Consider the following 20,340-nt stretch of genomic DNA (forward strand, 5'->3'; position numbering starts at 1 on the left):
TGGATCATGTGATGACGGCTGTAATGGAAATATTGAACCTCTTTTAATTTCGTATTAAATTATTAACCTTATTTATTTTCTTTGGCATCATCTAAAATCATTACATTGAGGTCGTACAATTTAGTTCATCACCTCAATATGATTGTCCGAGTCGTTGTGAGGCTGTTTCCTTGAAGACTGTTTATGAAATATAACTCTTTCTTCTTGATTTATATAAATTATAAAGAGAAAACTATGTTTCATAATAATAAGACTATTTTAAAAAATGCTAAGTTTTTCGGATACTACGCGTTCTTATTATTTGATTTCTAAATTTTCCCGCCGTTTCGATTACTTTTCAGCAGGCTTTTGATCCGAAAAACTTAGTCCCATTTAAACAATGTTAAAATTTTTAAAACCCTGCATTTGTGCGTTTATCAATTGTCGATGTTATTTCTTTTTGTTTACCCATCAACGAGTCATTCAAGTTTATATGTTCTTGAGCAAACATTACTTTGAAGTCGTGTTTTTTAAATTCCTTGTCTCCTAATAGTTCAGTTTTCAAAATTGTTATAGATAATCTATCTATACTTTTTTAGGTAGCTTAATAATTTGCAAATAAAACTAAATACCATCCCAGTGCGAGTTGAACTCCTGCTTGAAGTGTTCCGTATATTTAAAAACGTTCAAGGAAATCAGTTCTCTATACACACCCTTAAATATTTATTTTATTGTGTTTTTTTTTGTAATATTTGTTGTTACAGATTCAATAGAAATACATAGTCTATGAAAATTTTAACTATCAATGCTTATGAAATACAGTTTGTGACAGATAATTTTTAGTAAAAACGGCCTATTTAACCAAGTGGACACTGAACCCTATAAAGAAATAATAAATACTTAATTTTTTTTTATTTGAATTTTGGCACCTACTCCATATTAAGAAGGGCTTATTTACCATAATTTGTAAGGATAAGCAAACATAAATTATATGATTCCATACCAGGAATAAAAACATTTTCCATATTCAATCATATTAAGTAGACTAAAACAAGTGACACTAGTCACAAGTCTAAACTCTAAAGGGTAACTCTTAATTCTGATGAAGTGAAAAAAGTTTACAATTTTACTTTTTTTCTAGTCATTAAATTTGTCCCCATTTCCCCCTTGAAGTTACATATATAGGCATACGTATCTTCAAAATAATTAGCTTCCATTGATTTCATTAGTTGATATGATTATTCCACTATATAATATATATATAAATGTGTGCCTGTGTGTGTGCGCGCGTGTGTGTGTGTCTGTGTGTGTGTGTGTGCGCGCGTGTGTGTGTGTGTGTGTGTGCGCGCGTGTGTGTGTGTCTGTGTATAGATGTAATACACTTTTGATACACCAGTCAAACAGTTTCACTGAGCAAAATAAAACAAAGAGATCACGATTTTTATTTTATTTCGAAGTAATTCTTATGATTTTTTTTTATACAAAGTAATTCATAATTCAAAATTGACTTAACGCATTTCTACACTTAAGGATTTTTGTGCAAAACGATGAGCATGACGTATTAAAAAAATATATTATAAACATTTTAAAAATCTACTCTATAAATGGCTAAATTAAATACATGTTTACAAAAAAATAATAATATTAAAAACTGAAAAATACATATATATATAAAAATATGATTTTCTTTAGCCATTCTGTAGCTAACCTACAAACATACAGATGGATAACATTTAGTCTAATTAAAGAAAGTATCTTATACATACCAATTCAAATATATTAAAGTTACACAAAATCTATTCAGCATGTATGTATGTATGTCTATACTTAAAAATCCCAAAAAGCCTCAATAACACATTAACCAAAATTAATAATAAAAAATATTTCTATCAATTTAGCGCACATTAATTCTTATTTTATTCAAAAATCATAAACACACATAGATTTAGACACAGCGCTGAATTAATACACATCGCATATTGATATGTTCCCTTCATATTAATTGGGATGACATACAAAGACGAAAGCCTTTTAAAATATAACAAAAAAAAAAATATATAAAAAAATAAAAATAAATAAAATCTCTTTTAAACGATCTTTATTGCACTAGTGAGATTTTTGGTCAAAAATAAAATCTATATAATTTTGGTGCTTAACTGATAAGCTGATACTAATAATAGTATTAATATATTAACATTAGGTGTATTAGATTTTAACACTGAAACCTATTTATTCTATATAACATCGACAAAGTTAAACTTACCAACACAAACACACAGAAATCCTTTGATACCTTATAAGACATCTCTGCATGGACTACATTGTTACATCAAATGTAACCGACACCGTGTATCAGAAAGCGAGTTCTTTGTATTGTACATACAAAACTACATATTTTATTTTAAATTATAAACAGCCAGTCTCATGGAACATAAAACCTTATTTTAATCTGTGATGAGGACATGGCGGTAAAGAAGTTTATAAAAAAAAAATATGTCAAAATGAATGATCCTAAAGCAAGTGTCAATGTCAAACTGAAACTCACACGTTGACAGATGGGACGAAAATCTCATTTCCCCTAATACCAATGTAACATACAATTTAAACCGAATCCTATGATATTGGATATAAGGTATACATTTTTTTATTCTTAATAGAACCTAAAAATATTTTCCGATCGAAATTAAATCGTGTATATTAAGCAATAAAATGTAATTTCCAATATATTGGAATGACGTTCAGGACTCGGTAATAAGGCATCAGCACAACTTAAAACATCCAAGCTAAATTGAACCCAAAGTATTTCAAGATAAGGTGTAATATCTCAATAGAAGAACAGCAGTCTCTCCTGTGCCGTCCCAGAGAGCAGTCGCCAGCCGCGCTTGATGTGAAGGTATTGTACGACCGCGCGTACACAGATCACGATGCCTGGACATACAGAAACATAGTATAGATATGACAAGAAATTTAGTACATCTAATGTATAATAATAATTTTTCTTATTAAAAAACAACAGGTCGTCGCGTAATTTTGCAAAGATATAGTCGAGTATATATATATATATATATACAAGATTAACTTTAAATGTTTACCAAAAGCCATTATAAGCCACCAGAGCCACGAGTTCTCGTGAGAGGCCAGCTCGGTGGAGTGTTTGACGATTAGGGTCCACTTGGCGAGGGAAAGACCGAAACCAGCCAACGCGCCATAACGACTGGCTACAGTGTGGCAGAAACACATCAGCAACAAAAAACCGATCCAATTGAAGAGGAATGCCACTGGAAAATATATATATAAAGACTTAAATATAATGAAGATATATTATTGATAAGGAAATGTACTCGATTTATTTTTCTGACTAATTTTACTCTATAATTGCATATAAAGAAACATTTTTAAATGTATTTATATAAGAGTAAGAAATACAAAGATAAGATTGCTTGAACAAAAATAGAATGTAGATTTATTTACAAAATTTATCTTCTTTCGATGGCGTGACAATATTTAGTAAAATATGATATGAGAATATTATTTATTTAATTTTCATAAACACACAAAAAAATAGATTATAACGTTATGAGACCTAGAACATACCACTTTACAATAATTGGAAAATAAATTTTAATATTATTTCGATTACAATTTAGTTTTTTAGTACTAATTTATTAGAACGTAATAATAATGCATAATATTTTTTATCATATTTTAGATATAAAAATAAGAAAATATATGTTTGTTAGATTAGTACGCTGTTCTATACTTTCTGACCTTCCCTTAATGTCAAGGACCGTTCTACAATCATTAATATTAGAATGAAGGTATATGTTTTGATACAATAATTTTTTGGTTCCGTATTATAATGAGTTTTCGTTAGATTTCCGTTTTACATTGTCTTTATATGAAAGCAAAATCTTCGAAACTATTTGGCTTATTACGTGTAGAATTGTTTATTGTTTAAATTATAATTTAATTTTTTATTAATATTTAACAATCATGTTTGAAACTACTGTCTTAGCATACGCTAGCTTCTAACAAGATAAAACTCTTTGCATTCAAATACATTTTCTACTGTTTTCCTTAATATATACATCAAACATTATTGTTGGTATTGTTAGCATATAATATTGTTAGGATATGGCCGTGTAATTTTTATGTAACGAAATGTCTAAGTTGAAGCAAATCACAAATTAATATCACAATCGCAAACTTGGCCTACAGGCGAAATAACAAAAGGCATGGCATGAAGGAAAAATACGAATACGATCTCGTTTTAATTACACACTGTTTCGTTACAGAGGTGTTCAGAAATCAGAACCTCTTATCATTTTGATTCCTTGACATCTTCCTGCCCTTTTAAAGCCTTCCGAGCGATTCATAAAAAGATTTTTGCCTTATTAAAAATTAAATCCTTTACAGAATTGTTGTTCAACCAGGTAGAGTACAAGAAAGATTTTTTTTAGCTGATATATGTATTAAACCACACGCTCTATTATTATCCGCGTAAAGTTAGAAGTTGTCTTAATAATTAATAAAATTTAAGAGAAAAATTAAATACAATCAAATACTAACTTAAAGGATCATTCGGACTTATGCTTGTTCGGGATATAATTCCTATAAATATTCAATTGAAACGACTCCGTTTAACCTATTATGAGATATTAATAAATTTTCCAAAGATGTTATAAATAAGAATAAAGCAAAAAGTACATTATACAGTGGCACATAAAAGATAAGAAAGTATTCTAAATATACTTACCAAAGAACGAAGTCAGGAACATGATGTCTGTTCCAAGTAATCCATTTTCTGGATCCAACTGTTCAGAGACACCTTCAGTGGCCTCCACTGTCACGTAGGCTGCCAAAGTCGCGTGGTTAGGAGGGGGTAGCTGGTAGGAAACGAATAGAAAACCTCAATCATGATATAAAACTAATAATAATAATTAAGGCATGTTTCTTATAAATAATAAGATTGTTTTGCCGGGATTTGGAACCGAAATGTACTGAGAATTATGTTGCCATAAATACTGTTGCGTTTGATAATAGACAAAATATTATTTGAATATTTGCAATCTGTAATTTTCACACGATTATTAATTTAGTTTTTTTTTTTTTAATTTCTCGCCAGTATATATAGCGTAAAATATGTTGTGATATCAAAATGGGTATAGTGACGAAGAGAACAGTATAGCTGAAATAAAATATCTGAATTATGTTACTGAGAAGTGGTCGCGAATACAATTTTCAAAATATCAATACTTGGTTAATTTTATTGTTTGTGTACTATTATTGGTAGGTATTAGGTACAATGAAACCTCTTCCGATTGTGACATACAAAAATCTGGCCGTTAACTTAGCTTAACTACGAAAAAAGACAATCGAGACAGCAAGGGAATAAATTCTACGAAATTCTGTCCAGAAGCAAAAGGTTTTATGTTGGGAGATAGCATCTAGAACAAACGTATAATTTAAGACTTTCCGCCTATTAAAGTACCGCTGATAATTAATTACTTGATAAATAAAAAAAACGGTTTTAACCGGCCTTTGGTGAAAAAATCAAAAACCTACATAAGCAGTACCAGAGTGAGGTCACAGGAAAAAATATATACGAATAACTAAATTTTTACAATTGAGTAATATGTGACGCGAAATTACGTTATTTATGCTGAAAAACCTGGATAAACTTGTGGATTAGTTAACAGAGCTCTATTTATAACATGGGAATTATCAAAATACAGCGATCGTTTTGTGGGATGTCAGCTATGAAGAAATCACTGAGACATAGTTTTATTAAAACGGTATCAAAATATCGGAAATGCTTCATCAACACGTCACGCCCAAGAAGGAACTAAGGCCCTTAACAACAGAATATTCAATAATCAAGAGTGGACCTTCCAGCAAGACTCGGCGCGTTTCATAAATCTCCACCCACCCAATTTTGGTCAGAAACAAAAATTTCTGTTTTCATCAATATTGCACTTATAATTTCTTCTAATTCTGATCTTAATGCACTAACATATGATTTATAGACAGTTTTAAAGAGTGAGAATTGATCTAGGCGCCATAGTAAGTTGCGAGTACCTATACAATCCGTACGATTAGCAGTGAACAATTTTCCTATAGAAATAGTGTTTGTTCCTATTGATAAACATTCTCAACTTTTAAAGTGTATTGCAGCCAATGGTAATTCACTATAAACGTATTAAATGAACACATTATAGCGTTACTTGCAATTGTTTCTAACATTAAAGCAATGTTTAGACAATAATTAAATTAAATTAAAAAAATATACAGTGAAAAATTTATCGACAAAATCAGGATTCGAACTTGCAACCTCCGGAATATCGATTTCCAGTTGCTTTCCAGTATCAGCAAATTTTTTTTTTAAATAATTAATGTAAGACTAAGTATATGAGTGAAGTATTTTTTTAAATCTTTTATCCTATGAAACAAAACCTAGAAAGCTATGTATTTTATAGTAGTTATTGTTATCTCTTACAGTAGACTTCAGTAAAAACTTAAATTTTTATTTAATATTCTTGGATTTTCCAAATAATTTTATATTAAGCACATTTAACACAACATTAATAGCAAAAAATACATACAAGCTATCCAATCTAATTTACTCTAAATTATATAAGTTTGGAAGCTCTGAACTGACAAACTAACAGACTAATAACAAAGAGAAACATTCTCATTTTTAACTTTAAATTTTTATGGACAAAGAAGGAAATTCAACTTTTCTTTTAAGCATACACACAGATCGTGACAATGGACAACACAGAAGAAATATACTTTGAAGATATGGTATACGAATAAAATAATTTAAAGCATGTAATTTTTATTTAGCAAAAAGTTTATATATATATATATATATATATATATATATATATATATTATATATATATATATTATATATATATATATTTTACGTTTATAAACTAAACATATGTTTATATTAATCTTCTGTATAATTTTTTTTTTTTTGACATTAAAATTAACAAGCGTCTAGGTAGGTATTCCAGTAATACCAACATGGTGTTTCAAACAAGATGGCGAAAATTTTTGTGGCATTTAAGTTTGATACATCCATACCATTCAAATGCTTTACGTAAGCGAAATTAATTTCGATCACGATTTTACTTGGTTGCGTAATTCGGGCAGAATGAAAGATCCTTTTCGTTTAAGTTACGTAGTCAAATTTAAATTGCTATATTCTTCATATTATATATATTTGGCTACCTGCCAGTAACATTAGAATTATTTGAATATAATTTTATATATGTATAATTTTATAATATATTAAATTTTATATATATATATATCATTAGCATAGTTTCTCTAGAAATATAAAAATAAACAATGTTTTTTTAATTGACACTTAATACATTTACATTCATTAAATTGTCAATTGGATTGATCTCAAAGGTTCCATGCATACTAGGGAAATAACAAGGTTAGAATGGAAATGGTAATAACGGCATATTTTACTTATCAGGCCACATGTGGAAGTCGTGAGAATATATTTCATTAAATACTAGAACGCTAGTTGTTCTCAATTATAAAAAATGTAGAAACACGTGTTTTAATTTCTATTTCAATGTTACGTCAAAATGACAGCATGTGCAAAGGACAATCAATGATTTTTTTTAATACTAGGCTTTGCCTGCGACTTCGAACGGTCCTTAGAATTAGACAACGAAACCGGCTATAACCGGATATAACCGGCTTCGACTTTGTATATATCCGTTGACGCGTGACGTCATATACAGTACAACTGATATACCAAAAAAATAAAATAAAAAACTCACACAGAAACGATACTTCAGATTGGATTAGGCATCGGATTTGTAATAATTTATTTCTGACAAGTCTCGTATTAATATATAATCTTTACTTGTAATTTATTGAAGTACGAAAAGGTAGTATTCAATTATATCCAACAATACAGTTAAAGATCCTATTTTGTATTATTGTTATGTAATAATATTAGAATATTATTAAAAAAAAAAACATAATTATCTATTATGTCACATTGACGACTTTTTGTATTTTAAAACAATGGTTAATAAAAAAAAATGTATTACATAAATTCTATAACATGAGGTTTATTGTATTTCCGCTAAAACTAATATCTTCTTCATTTATCAATTCTTCATTTACGGCCTCTTGTCTATGCTTAATAGTGATGTGTATCCAAAAAAAAAAAAAGATAAGTACTTTTCTTTTGGCGGATCTTTTACCACATACATACACAAATATACATAAGAATCTTAGAAAATATTTAAAAGACATATTATATCAATAGTATTAGTTACATGAGAATTTATTTTCTTACAAGCTCAGTCAGTACGTCATATTTTCATAGAAAGTAACTTCTTTAATTGTACATTTTTTCAATGAAAAAAAAATTTATTTTAGATTTTTAGTACCTCAAAGCAAAACAAAATCTTTAAGTGTTTTTCTGTGAAAAAATCTATATAAGATTTTCAGTATATTAAAGCGAAAATCGCATTCAAATCTGCTTAGTCTTTTAAGAAATGCGGGCATAAAGGCACAGACAAAAAAATGACCCAAATGCAGATAGAGATAATTAATTATTATTAGTTATAATTTTATAAAATAGATAGTTATATATATTATAAAAAAGTAACTTTTTTATTATACACAAATATTAATACATATCTATTGTAAGTACAAAAAGTCCTCACTATTTTAAAAATGCAAAATTATATTACATTAAAATAAAAAAAGCAAAAATTTTTACACTCAAAATTAAATATGGTTGTATTAACTTTTTGAATTTATAATCATTTTAATCAAAACTTAAGAAACAATCATTTCTGAACTTATTGCAAAGTATGATTTTTTTTTTAATTATTCAATATCATTTATTTCAAAAGTAAAAAAAAATTATATCACACAAAAAATCAAAAACAATTTTTTTTGTATCTCCAATACAAATTATATTAATGTCATCAATTTAAAGTGCCATCAATACCGTGAACTAAGAAATCTAGCTACTGTTATCTCGATTGCTTTATCCACAATTCTATTTTCCTATGTTATATAACTAACATAAAATGCAAAGTATATAAGACTAATTAGAACACACAAATTAACTTTTATTTTAAATATTAATGTTTGAGTAATATAATGTTAGCTTAATGGTAAAATCATGAACTAACATGAAAGCAAATTATTTTTTATATATATTTATATATTTGGGTATTTAGGTCAAAAAGAGAGCTGTTTTAAATATTATTTATATGTTCACTTACTTGTGGTCCTTGTTCTTCCATTTGTTTCTCCCTCTCAACTTCCTCGTAAGTCGGCAGTTTCGAATTTGCAGCAACTTCATACGGAGGTGGAGCCGAGAAATCCACCTCCGGTGGAGGTATGTCATGCATGTTATCTAAACAAGTTCCAAATTTAAGTTATGCATGAATATATAAAAGACATTGCAATCAAGAAACAGCACAAAATAGGTACCTAATTCTGTAATAAGTGATCTAATAATGCCAAAACCCACAATTGGTTACATTCTGATTGGCCATAATTATGGCATTTGATGGATCGAACAATGTAATGAGTTAAAATGCGATATTATGATACAATGTCCTCACAGTCTAGTCTGCCATATTTCAAAACAGTTTCTGATGACATCAGAGGTCTTCAGATGTTATAAAAACCAATGCTTTAGTTATAAACAACTGATCACACCAATGAATTAAAAAAAAAAACAAGCAACATCTGTTTTACTATATTAAATAACAATATACAAAAAATTATACACATTTTTTGTTCATGTGATGATTATAAGATATGTTACTTGCTTGTTATTGACTCTATATTAGTGTGATATTATTAAATATGATGAGTTATCTAACATGTAAAGGGAGATTTTGAAAGATATGCTAATATAATGAATTTAATTCATATATATCACTAAGACAATTAACTGATTAATTAAATTGATATCAGCTAATATCATTGAGAGGCACTATTGAACTTGATACATTACTGAGAAGTATTCTGGAAGACCTTGTTTCTAAAATGTAGAGTAAATTGACGTAGTATTGTTACGTACATATTTTTGATAACACATTTAATTAACTCACTTATATCCATGAACGGTGGAGGCATATTGTTTTCCGTTGACGACAACATCACTCGAAGGTGTGCCGAGTTGCATAAATTGTCAACTCGAGCCTGGCTCTGCAATAAATTTCACTTTCACACATGTATATCAAACCAATATAGAATAAATAAACAATTACATACTATCATCACATACCATATCAAAGCACTGCAGGAAAACTTCAAAAATAACAATCTATGTGAAATCTAGAGCCTATTCAAGGAATTGTCACACATAATTCAAGGCCTACTAATGTATTAAACAAGCAATCCTTATTCTAAGCAACAGCAATCCGTAGGAATCACACAGCAAAATATTGAATGATAGACCTCCGCGGCCCACCTACGAAGTACGATTTGACGAATAAATTCAATAATATCACAGATATCATACAGAATTGTCAACAAAATAAAAAATTTTGATTTTTCAATTTTGATTTCTATCAACAATCGGTAAAAATACTTATTAAAATAAATTGAATAGAGTATTTTCGTACATCTAAAATTATATAAAATTATTTTTGCAAAATAATTTAATAGAATTTTATAAAAAATATTTATTTAAACCATTGAAACATATCTCCATATAAGATATCTCGAGTCATATGTCAAAGTCAAGTCAATTAAGAATGTCTGTAATCTGTACAATGTGCGGTTAAATGAATTCTTAGCTCAATAACTTTTTAATATACATATTTATTTATTAATCAGGTTAATAAATTGGAAAGCATAATGAAGACAGCATTAATGGTGGCTGAAAAGCCGTCCCTGGCTCAAAATCTAGCAAATATTCTCAGTAATGGAAAATGCAATACCAACAAGGGTTTGTTTATAATTTACAGTTATTAATATTATTATAAATATCAAAATGTTTAGTGCGTTACATCTAGAAATTATATTATATGAAAATCAGGCTAGGTAAAACATTTTTAGTTAATTTAATAGGTCTATACCAGCATTTCCCATGTATTTACAATATTAGTATTAATTAATTACGTATATGTTTTTTAGGCTCTAATTCAGCTTGCGCAGTTCATGAGTGGACAGGTACCTTCAAAAACGAACCTGTGAAATTTAAAATGACTTCAGTGTGTGGTCATGTGATGAGCTTAGATTTCACTGGCAAATATAATAATTGGGATAAAGTAGATCCCGTTGAACTGTTCATATGTCCTACAGAGAAGAAGGAAGCAATGCCAAGACTTAGGATTCCCGCTTTCCTAGCACAGGAGGCTAGAGGATGTGATTATCTCATTCTTTGGTTGGATTGTGATAAAGAAGGGGAAAATATATGTTTTGAGGTGAGTGTCATAAATTTTACATGTTCTACATTAAAATGGAAATATAACTTATATATATAATTTATTCCAGGAGTATTTATTTAGTCTTAATTACTTATTAGATTAAATAGAAATAAATATAAGAATATATAAAGTTGGGTCAAAAAAATTGCATTATGTGGAGGAAGGGTTACTTGTTTCTATATATCTAGTTGTGATGCTTGTACGCATCAGGTCACATTTAGTCGATTAAACAATCAACATGTCAATCTGGTTGGAAAATTTAGTCTTGCTGTAAATTGAGTTTTGTGTAGTCATAAGAAGGGAAGACCTTCAATGACTATTTTGAAAAAAAAAAATATGACACATGTTTATTGTGACTTTTGCCTTTGTAATACCACATTTTCAGTGGTTCCTTCTTTAAGCTAGACAGAAATTTGATTTAAATTATTTTATATCCTAGTTTTCAACAAACTTTTGAGGTGACTTCAATAGATAATTTTGATGAACTCGATTACATTATCATTTTGGCATAATAAAGTGTGCATGTAATTTAAAAATGCTCACACCACATTTAGAGCTGTTAAAAATTTTGTGTTTTTATAAATTTTTCATCATTAGAATAGGGATAACTTTTGAATTAGATTTGACTGGTTTGGGATTTTGCTTTATGATTATAAGACTAACAGATATTCTTGAGTGATAAAAAATTTGAAAATAATTCCAATAGACATGCAAATTGTCTTCACCAACCTAAGAATATAAGCATAAAGAGTGAATTCTTGGTGATTATGAGCAAAAGTGTATGACCATTTCTGAGACTATAAAATAAATGAATTAATTTTAACTCTTAGAAAGTTTACAAAAGTAAAGTTATTCGGAAATAAAGCAAACTATTAATATCTGTTCTCTAATGAAAGATTTTTCAATTCCGTAAAGTAAAAGTTTACAATTACGGGCCACAAAATATCCTTTGCAAAGATATAAATTTTTTGACAGATCTTATTTTGTTCTTTTATTTCTACTTATTTAATTCCATTTTCGAGCTTTTAGATGTGTTTCTTTATTTTAGCTATAACAATAGACAAGAAGTCGTTTTTAACAATTTGACTTTTGTGTGTGTTCAGCATAAGACTGAACTCTCAATATTGTGACAAGACGACATAATCAAAACATTTTTATATGTCAATATATATTTTCTAGGTTATGTCCTGCGTTCAAAACTACATGAAAGGTGACGTGTACTCACCAGCAGTGACATTTCGGGCGCGATTTTCAGCCATCACAGATAAAGATATTAAAACAGCCATGATGAATCTGGTTAGACCAAATGAAAGCGAATCTCGGAGTGTTGACGCCAGACAGGAACTAGATTTGCGTATCGGATGTGCCTTCACGAGATTCCAGACGAAGTATTTTCAAGGTGAATTTACTTAACAAACAAATGGCGATCACATCTGATAATATATTAATATAATTTTTATTACTTTAATAGATATAAATGTATAGTAAAGTTTTTAACGTTTAAGTAATGTTGATCTAACTGAAAAACGTGATGACACTGTAGCTCAAATGGTAAAGCGGCTTGCACTCGATATATCGGAAGTCGCTAGTTCAAATCTGATTCGTGGAAATTAATTTTTCATATAATATCTTCTATTTAAAATTTTTAATCAAAAAAAATTATTTATTTAGTACCAATAAAAATCGTCAGTCGGTGTTTTTTAGTAAAATGTTTGAAACCTATTTTAGTTGCATACATAACTAGTGTTATTTGGTATAACACTATTATAAATTATGTGTATGTAATGTAAAATTTAAAATACATAAAATAAATAAAATTTTCAAGAAATATGAATGTTAGAAAATAGTTCGAAAGAAAATCGTAGTTTGTTAATAACGCATATTTAAATATACACAATGGTCAAAAGCACTTGCTATGACGATGGTTTTAGTTAATAATATAGATTTTTGTCTGTTTAATGTGCAGGTCGCTACGGTGATTTGGACGCGTCTCTCATATCGTACGGTCCCTGCCAGACTCCGACACTCGGATTCTGTGTCCAACGCCACGATGACATCCAGACCTTCAAACCGGAAACCTATTGGGTGTTGAGAGTGACCGCCTCCACCTCCGAGGGCAGAGAGCTCCCGCTTGAATGGAAACGTGTCAGGAGCTTCGAAAAGGACATAGCTAACATGTTCCTGGTCGGCATCAAGGAATTCAAAGAGGCCACGTATGTATCTTAAACAAATCTGAGATTAAAATTTGATCTACATCAAACCGTTTATAACGAAGAAGTGAATGACTTCGAAACACAAAATAAAAAATTTAAAGAATATTTAATTTTTTATTTTCTGTTATGGTCCAAATATGTCTAGATTTTTATCATTAGTGCATATGTTGATTTAACTAACTGTCAGATATTATTTAACTACAATAGAATATACAAAAATAATCTTTAGATACAAATTTCTTTATCTCTTTGTTATTGATGAACACACAAACTGTCTTATAAGCAGGTGAATGTATCAGAATTAATGAAGTTTTTTGATTTTTTAACAGAGTTGTCAATATCCAAGCTAAAGAGAAGATAAAGTCTAGACCGACAGCTCTCAACACTGTTGAGTTGATGAGGGTAGCCAGTGCTGGTCTCGGTATGGGACCACATCACGCTATGCAGGTATGATATATGCCATGAAGTCATTGAAATTTAGATTTTATGACATAAGCGTTAAAGTTTTAAGTTCAATATCAATGGCGATATGAAATAATATATACTCCAGATAAAATGTTTTGCTAAAAACTTATTGAAACTTAGATTTTATGCCATTGGCATAAAGTTCTAATTCTAATGATAATAGTTTGTTTTTTTATTCTGCATTCTTGATGCTGAAATGAAATAATATGACTCTAATAATTGCACAGATTATATCAATGTGTTATTCCAGTAATGAGGTTTTAGTATAAGAGATTTTTTTTTTTTCATTCCATCAGATTGCTGAACGTCTGTACACTCAAGGTTATATATCATATCCTAGGACAGAGACGACGAGTTATGGAGAGAATTTTGATCTTATGTAAGTTTATTTAGTGTGAAATGTAAGTGTGTTATGTATGTATATATGTATATATGTATGTGTGTATGTATGTATGTGTGTGTGTATGTGTGTGTGTTATGTAAGTTTATTTAGTGTTTCAGTGAAATCGTGATATTAAGTACATTTGATATTATCTCTCACGTAGGAAATTCGTAGTAACATATTTTAGGTTGCTGAGTCGCATCCTGTTAGTGCAAATTAATTTAACCCTGTAGATTAATTATCTGATTTTAATTCTATTTTTCAAACCTTTGTTTAGATTAAAAACATAATTATAGGAATTCAATCAGAAGTCATTTTATATTGATTGGCAATAAATGTAGGATCGATATAAATATGAAAAAAATATTCTTATAGAATGAGGCAGATTGAAGAAAATTGTAATTTTTGGATCTCGAATAATCAAATTAAGTAGATATCTTAATGAATGCCATGAGACTGTGTTGTTTGTTTATCTCATTTCTCTTACGCTCACATAAAATTTTATTTCCAACGTAACAAGCTCTGTTTATTATAGAGGTTGTTATGTTTGAAAAATTTCTTATATTTTTTCCTCGTCCATTAATTTTTTCAATAATCATATATAACGTTTGATAGCCGTTTCTCACGTTTATGCTTTTACCCCATACATATGTAATATTTTTTGTATACCCTTCTCATATTTCTACTATTATTAACTAATATAATCGTAAATTTTCAGTGGCAGTCTTCGTCAACAACAGAATTCTAACAAGTGGGGTTCTGAGGTACGAGCTTTACTGGCTAATGGTATCAATAAGCCCAAGAAGGGCCACGACGCGGGTGACCATCCACCGATCACTCCTATGAAGCCTGCCTGTGAGCCTCTATACTATACCATAGATTAAACTAAAAGTTATAATATTCTTGTTGCTATAGAATATTAGGTTGCTACCATAGACAATGAACCTGCTACATAATCAAAAAACTTGTCGCCATAGACTATAAACTTGCTGCCATAGGTTACAAATCTTCCGCCATAGACTAATTCAGAAAATTCTGATGAATAATCTGTATTAAAACTAAATTATATTTATAATCTGGTACATGTAATGTACATTTGTGTTTTACCACCAGTTAATTGTTACAACTCGGCAAAGCAATGTACCGAAACATTTTACCAATAACTAAATGATCTACTAACTAACTAACTAAACCACAGAATGTCATCTAAATAGGTTGTATAGCTTTTCGTGATTATAAAAAAAAAAACGTATGGATTGCACACATTTTACAGTATTATCTTAATAATTCTCACTTCAATATGTCAAATTTTGATTCCAGCCGAATCCGAGCTGGAGGGTGACATGTGGCGTATATACGACTACATCACGCGGCATTTCATAGCGACACTGTCGCGCGACTGCCGCTACCTCAGCACGACCCTTACCTTCAGCGTGGGCTCCGAGACGTTCTATTACACTGGCAACACTCTGGTCGACGCTGGCTACACTGAGATCATGCATTGGCAGGTATGGATGTAGTACGTAATAACCGCGGGACAAAACGCGAGGACACACTGATGAAACAGCTCATGTGAAATAACTTTTCTTTGTATTATATTTTAAATATTAATTTATATATTAATGTTGTTTGTACACCAGGCTTTCGGTAAGGATGAGTTCGTCCCAGTACTGAAGGTGGACGAGGTGCTTCGGGCACACGACCACCGCCTTGTGGAGTGTCAGACCTCGCCCCCGGACTACCTCACCGAGTCTGAGGTCACTAAATCACATTACTTAGCTTAAATATATAAATATATTCTGTGGGTGAGGGTAGTTACTGGTTTGAATACTTTGATACTCGCAAAGAAAGTGTTTTTAATAATTTTGTCCAATGACTATGTGAGTGAAAGAATTATTCGTTATCTTCAAGGTGATAACTCTGATGGAGAAGCACGGGATCGGCACGGACGCGTCCATACCTGTTCACATCAATAACATCTGTCAGAGGAACTACGTCAGCGTCGGCAGCGGGCGGCGGCTCGTGCCCACCAGCCTGGGCGTCGTGCTCGTACATGGATATCAGAAGGTGAGTCGACACGGGCATGGACCAGAAGGTTGGTGACCACTGATTGGAGAGGACAGAAATGTATCGAAAGGTTGTTAACATCTGGTTGGAAAAGATAGTAAGGTACCAGAAGGTTGAATACAACTGATTGGAAAGGACTTTAACGTATACGAAATTTGTTATTAATTATCTTATACAAGCATTTTGAAATAATACATATTAAGTACCATTACATATAAATATGATGATGATTAAAATGATTAAAAAACTGAATAATGACGTTAAAAGTAAATAGTCATAAAAAACCTTAGTATATTTTGAATCGGAAGGTTGGTAACCACTGTATATAATAAACATTATGGGAAGCTCTATATTCAATTTCTACGAGAACTTGATAAGTTTGAAATTAGTCTAAATATGTTTTAAAGATTGAAATAAAGTTGAGATAAGGTTTATTCACGATCGAAATACAATGAATCCTCCAACAGTCTAATATAATACGTTTCAGATCGATCCGGAGCTAGTGTTACCGACGATGCGATCGGCCGTCGAGGAGCAGCTCAACCTCATCGCAATCGGTCGAGCCGATTTCCACGCGGTGTTGAGTCACACCACGGAGATCTTCAGGCGGAAGTTCCAATACTTCGTGAGGTCCATAGAGGCCATGGACCAACTGTTCGAGGTCAGCTTTTCGTCGCTCAAGACCAGCGGCAAGGCGCTGTCTCGGTGCGGCAAGTGCAGGAGATACATGAGATACATACAGGTACATCATACATCATAAAAAAGTTGTGGAATCGGTAAATAAGGGTCATAATTATAATTGAATAATCTCTTTGTGGCAACCCTGATGTATCTATTAAAATTATCACTATAAGGTCTATTTGTATAAAAAAATTGTGATGATCGGCTTATAATTTTTTAAATTTAATAGGAACTGTTTTGTTCAAATTAAAATATTTTAAAAATTTCTTTTTAACATTATTTCTAATTATGATTAATTATTGACTGACTACACAAGACAAAGACAACACAGCCCAAGACTGCGTAGTATCGGCTAGTATACTCCTGCGAGCCAAACTGAAGCTATCTCAGTAGTTGTTGTAAATGTAATTGTTCTCAGGCGAAGCCCGCCCGCCTGCACTGCTCCCACTGTGACGACACCTACACGCTGCCTCAGCACGGCACGGTCCGCATTTACCGCGAGCTGAAGTGTCCTCTGGACGACTTCGAGCTGCTGTCCTGGTCCACCGGCAGCAAGGGGAAGAGCTTCCCGCTCTGCCCCTACTGCTACAATCACCCACCATTCAGGTAGGGATATATGGGATACATGTCATTTAAATTATTTCATAGATAATAAATGTATTTTAAATTTTTGTTAAAAATAAAACTCGGCATTTAAGAATACGTTCTGTTAAAAATATTTTAACTGTATCTGTCATTAAATGATATTAATTGAATTTCATCATAATTTAAGCTAAAATCATGGCTTATATCATAAGGTTGTTGGGCGTCGGAATCAATGCATAATGATATAGATCTTAATTTTATATCGTATCTTAAGTTTTTCTTTCTGAACAAGTCGGATATATATTTCATAAATAAAAAAAAAACACAAATGTATTAAAGAATCTTCTCTCATCCAAAGACACACAGGCACGGGGAGGTGCTGGAAGAAATATATATATATATTTTAACTATTTATATATATATTTGTTTGAAGGGATATGAAGAAGGGCTTCGGCTGTAACTCCTGCACTCACCCCACTTGTCCCTACGGCGTGAACTCCACCGGCGTCTCCGGCTGTGTCGAGTGTGATGGAGTTTTAGTTTTGGATCCCTCGGCGCCGAAGTGGAAGCTGGCGTGTAACCGGTGAGCTCTGTCGCTGGAATATATTTATATAGCAAATGAACTGAATTTAATAAATTTTACAATCTGTTAAATCAATTGATATATTTCGTATCAAACACAGACAGACATGTTTAAGAGTAAAAGATTTTAAAGCATTTGGTAATATAATGTAATGTAATGCATACGTATTGTTTTCTACATATTTGACAATTGCACAGATAAGACAAACATTACTCTACACACACGTTTACATAAGGTATTATTATAGCAAGAGTTAATTCGAATCAAATCAAAGTTATTATCATTTTATTATATGTTATTACGTCTTCATTCAGTTGTGACGTCATCATTAACGTGTTCGAGGACGCGAGCCGCGTGTCCGTGTGCGAGGCCGCGTGCGCGTGCGGCGCTCAGTTAGTGTGCGTCGAGTACCGCGCCGAGCGGACCAAGCTGCCGGCCGCGCTCACGGAGATGACCGCCTGCCTTTACTGCGAGCCGGCTTTCAGCGCGCTTGTGAGTATATCACGTGACACATTACGCTATGCGATGGATGGGTACCTCCTGTGACGTCACTACTTCATTCAAAGACACGCCCAATAGTTTTGAGAAGTTTATATTGCATTTTGAGATATTTTCGTGTTCTCGTATCGTTAGTTAATTTAACATAAGGCTCATGAGATTTATGACTTTGGCGAGTATGCATTTAAATGAAACTAATATTTTCCGGGTCTACTGCGCGTTTTCTGTGAATTAATAATTCTCATCTCGTCCGCCCGTCATCACGGTTGTTGAAAAGTAACCGAATAAAAAACGGGTCGCACATCCGAGAAATATAAGTTTGATTTGACTTATTGCTTCTATAATTTATTTAAATTATATATTTGTTGTAATTCACACAAGTCGATTAATCATTCAAGGTTAAGACCAAGAATGTGATAAAAAAAATATTCAAACCTGTTCACTTTGTCATACCGAGTAAAGAATTTATGTTGAGGAATGTACCAGAACATACAGCGTCTATACGTGATATGATTTGTAACGGAAATATTATTGCAGGTGGAGAAGCATCGTGCGGTGGCGCCCCGGAGCGGAGGGTCGCGAGGACGGAGCGCCAGGGGCAGAGGGAAACATCGCAACAAACAACCCAAAGACAAAATGGCCCAATTAGCGGCGTATTTCGTATAAACTGACATTTATTCTGTTGTGGTTGAAATAAAAACATTTTTAAAGAATTTCGTAGTGCCACAGCTCTGGCAGAAAGTTTCAGAACCGAACAATAAGCTCTTATTAAAATTCTTATGTGACCAGGGCAATGTCTAATTTCAGTTTTTGGGTAGATAAATAACTAAATGTCCAAATCGAAGCAATTACGATTTCTTTTGTCGTAATTTCTAATAAAACGCATATAACACTGTTTCAGTTGCACAACATTCAATATATATATAAAATCTCTATATATACAGACAACAATCTAAAGAAATCTGATATTTCGAGACCACATTTTTGTAATAATTTAATTTCACACAGGTAAATGGTTATTTTCTCAAAACCGCCATTAATGAAGGGCTTGTTTCCTAAGTCCAGTTTTAATGTTTAATCTGTGGTGTCAGTGATTAAAAATTTTGGTAGCACACAGGAAAGCTATCACGTGTTTTTTTTTACCATTTCAGCTTAATGCCATATGCCACGCTTTTTTTGTTTATAAGATCTGTCAGGGAGACGAAACCACAAGTATATTATAGATTAGTACAGAAAGTATGTGGATCTTTGAACTTTATATGTAATTGAGGAACTTTGTCTATTTATTATTACCGTGTAAGTAAGTGGAAATAAACAGCTGTCTAATACTCTGTATCTTTCACTGAATTCCTCGACCAGAAAAATTATGTTTTTTGTTCGAGCTAAGTTAACCGAGCGTAGCAGGAAACTACCGCAGGGAAGCTTCCTTGCAAAAAAAAAAGCAGC

The 20,340-nt window shown here is 31.3% G+C and overlaps 2 protein-coding genes across 2 annotated transcripts; one reads left to right on the plus strand and one right to left on the minus strand.

Annotated features, from left to right (window-relative positions):
• Positions 1-1,411: 1,411 nt before the first annotated feature.
• LOC116774378 (NEDD4 family-interacting protein 1) lies at positions 1,412-10,472 on the minus strand. Its single transcript, XM_032667096.2, has 6 exons — positions 10,274-10,472; positions 10,098-10,194; positions 9,258-9,391; positions 4,736-4,865; positions 3,072-3,257; positions 1,412-2,907 (listed from the first exon to the last, which is right to left on the minus strand). Exons 1-6 carry the CDS (start codon positions 10,274-10,276, stop codon positions 2,804-2,806), a joined length of 654 nt encoding a protein of 217 aa, XP_032522987.1. The 5' UTR covers positions 10,277-10,472; the 3' UTR covers positions 1,412-2,803.
• Positions 10,473-10,738: 266 nt separating this feature from the next.
• LOC116774333 (DNA topoisomerase 3-beta-1) lies at positions 10,739-20,222 on the plus strand. Its single transcript, XM_061524902.1, has 15 exons — positions 10,739-10,939; positions 11,128-11,417; positions 12,600-12,819; positions 13,387-13,633; positions 13,963-14,080; positions 14,395-14,477; positions 15,199-15,335; positions 15,801-15,988; positions 16,121-16,237; positions 16,392-16,547; positions 17,035-17,289; positions 17,647-17,834; positions 18,247-18,396; positions 18,711-18,888; positions 19,432-20,222. The coding sequence occupies exons 1-15, from the start codon at positions 10,849-10,851 to the stop codon at positions 19,558-19,560; spliced, it is 2,547 nt and encodes an 848-aa protein (XP_061380886.1). The 5' UTR covers positions 10,739-10,848; the 3' UTR covers positions 19,561-20,222.
• The last annotated feature ends 118 nt before the right edge of the window (positions 20,223-20,340 follow it).

Source organism: Danaus plexippus, chromosome 26, assembly GCF_018135715.1.
Source record: "Danaus plexippus chromosome 26, MEX_DaPlex, whole genome shotgun sequence".
NCBI lineage: Eukaryota > Metazoa > Arthropoda > Insecta > Lepidoptera > Nymphalidae > Danaus > Danaus plexippus.

What these genes read in the sequence shown, in the direction of transcription:
- LOC116774333 (XM_061524902.1), top strand. Translation starts at nt 10,849, where the DNA reads ATGAAGACAGCATTAATGGTGGCTGAAAAGCCGTCCCTGGCTCAAAAT. An exon ending in GACCACATCACGCTATGCAG is followed by an intron (nt 14,081 to 14,394) that starts GTATGATATATG and finishes TCATTCCATCAG; the next exon opens with ATTGCTGAACGTCTGTACAC. An exon ending in AGCCGGCTTTCAGCGCGCTT is followed by an intron (nt 18,889 to 19,431) that starts GTGAGTATATCA and finishes ATATTATTGCAG; the next exon opens with GTGGAGAAGCATCGTGCGGT.
- LOC116774378 (XM_032667096.2), bottom strand. An exon ending in TCCACCGTTCATGGATATAA is followed by an intron (nt 9,392 to 10,097) that starts GTGAGTTAATTA and finishes GAACTTGTTTAG; the next exon opens with ATAACATGCATGACATACCT. An exon ending in GTTCCTGACTTCGTTCTTTG is followed by an intron (nt 3,258 to 4,735) that starts GTAAGTATATTT and finishes TATATTTTCCAG; the next exon opens with TGGCATTCCTCTTCAATTGG.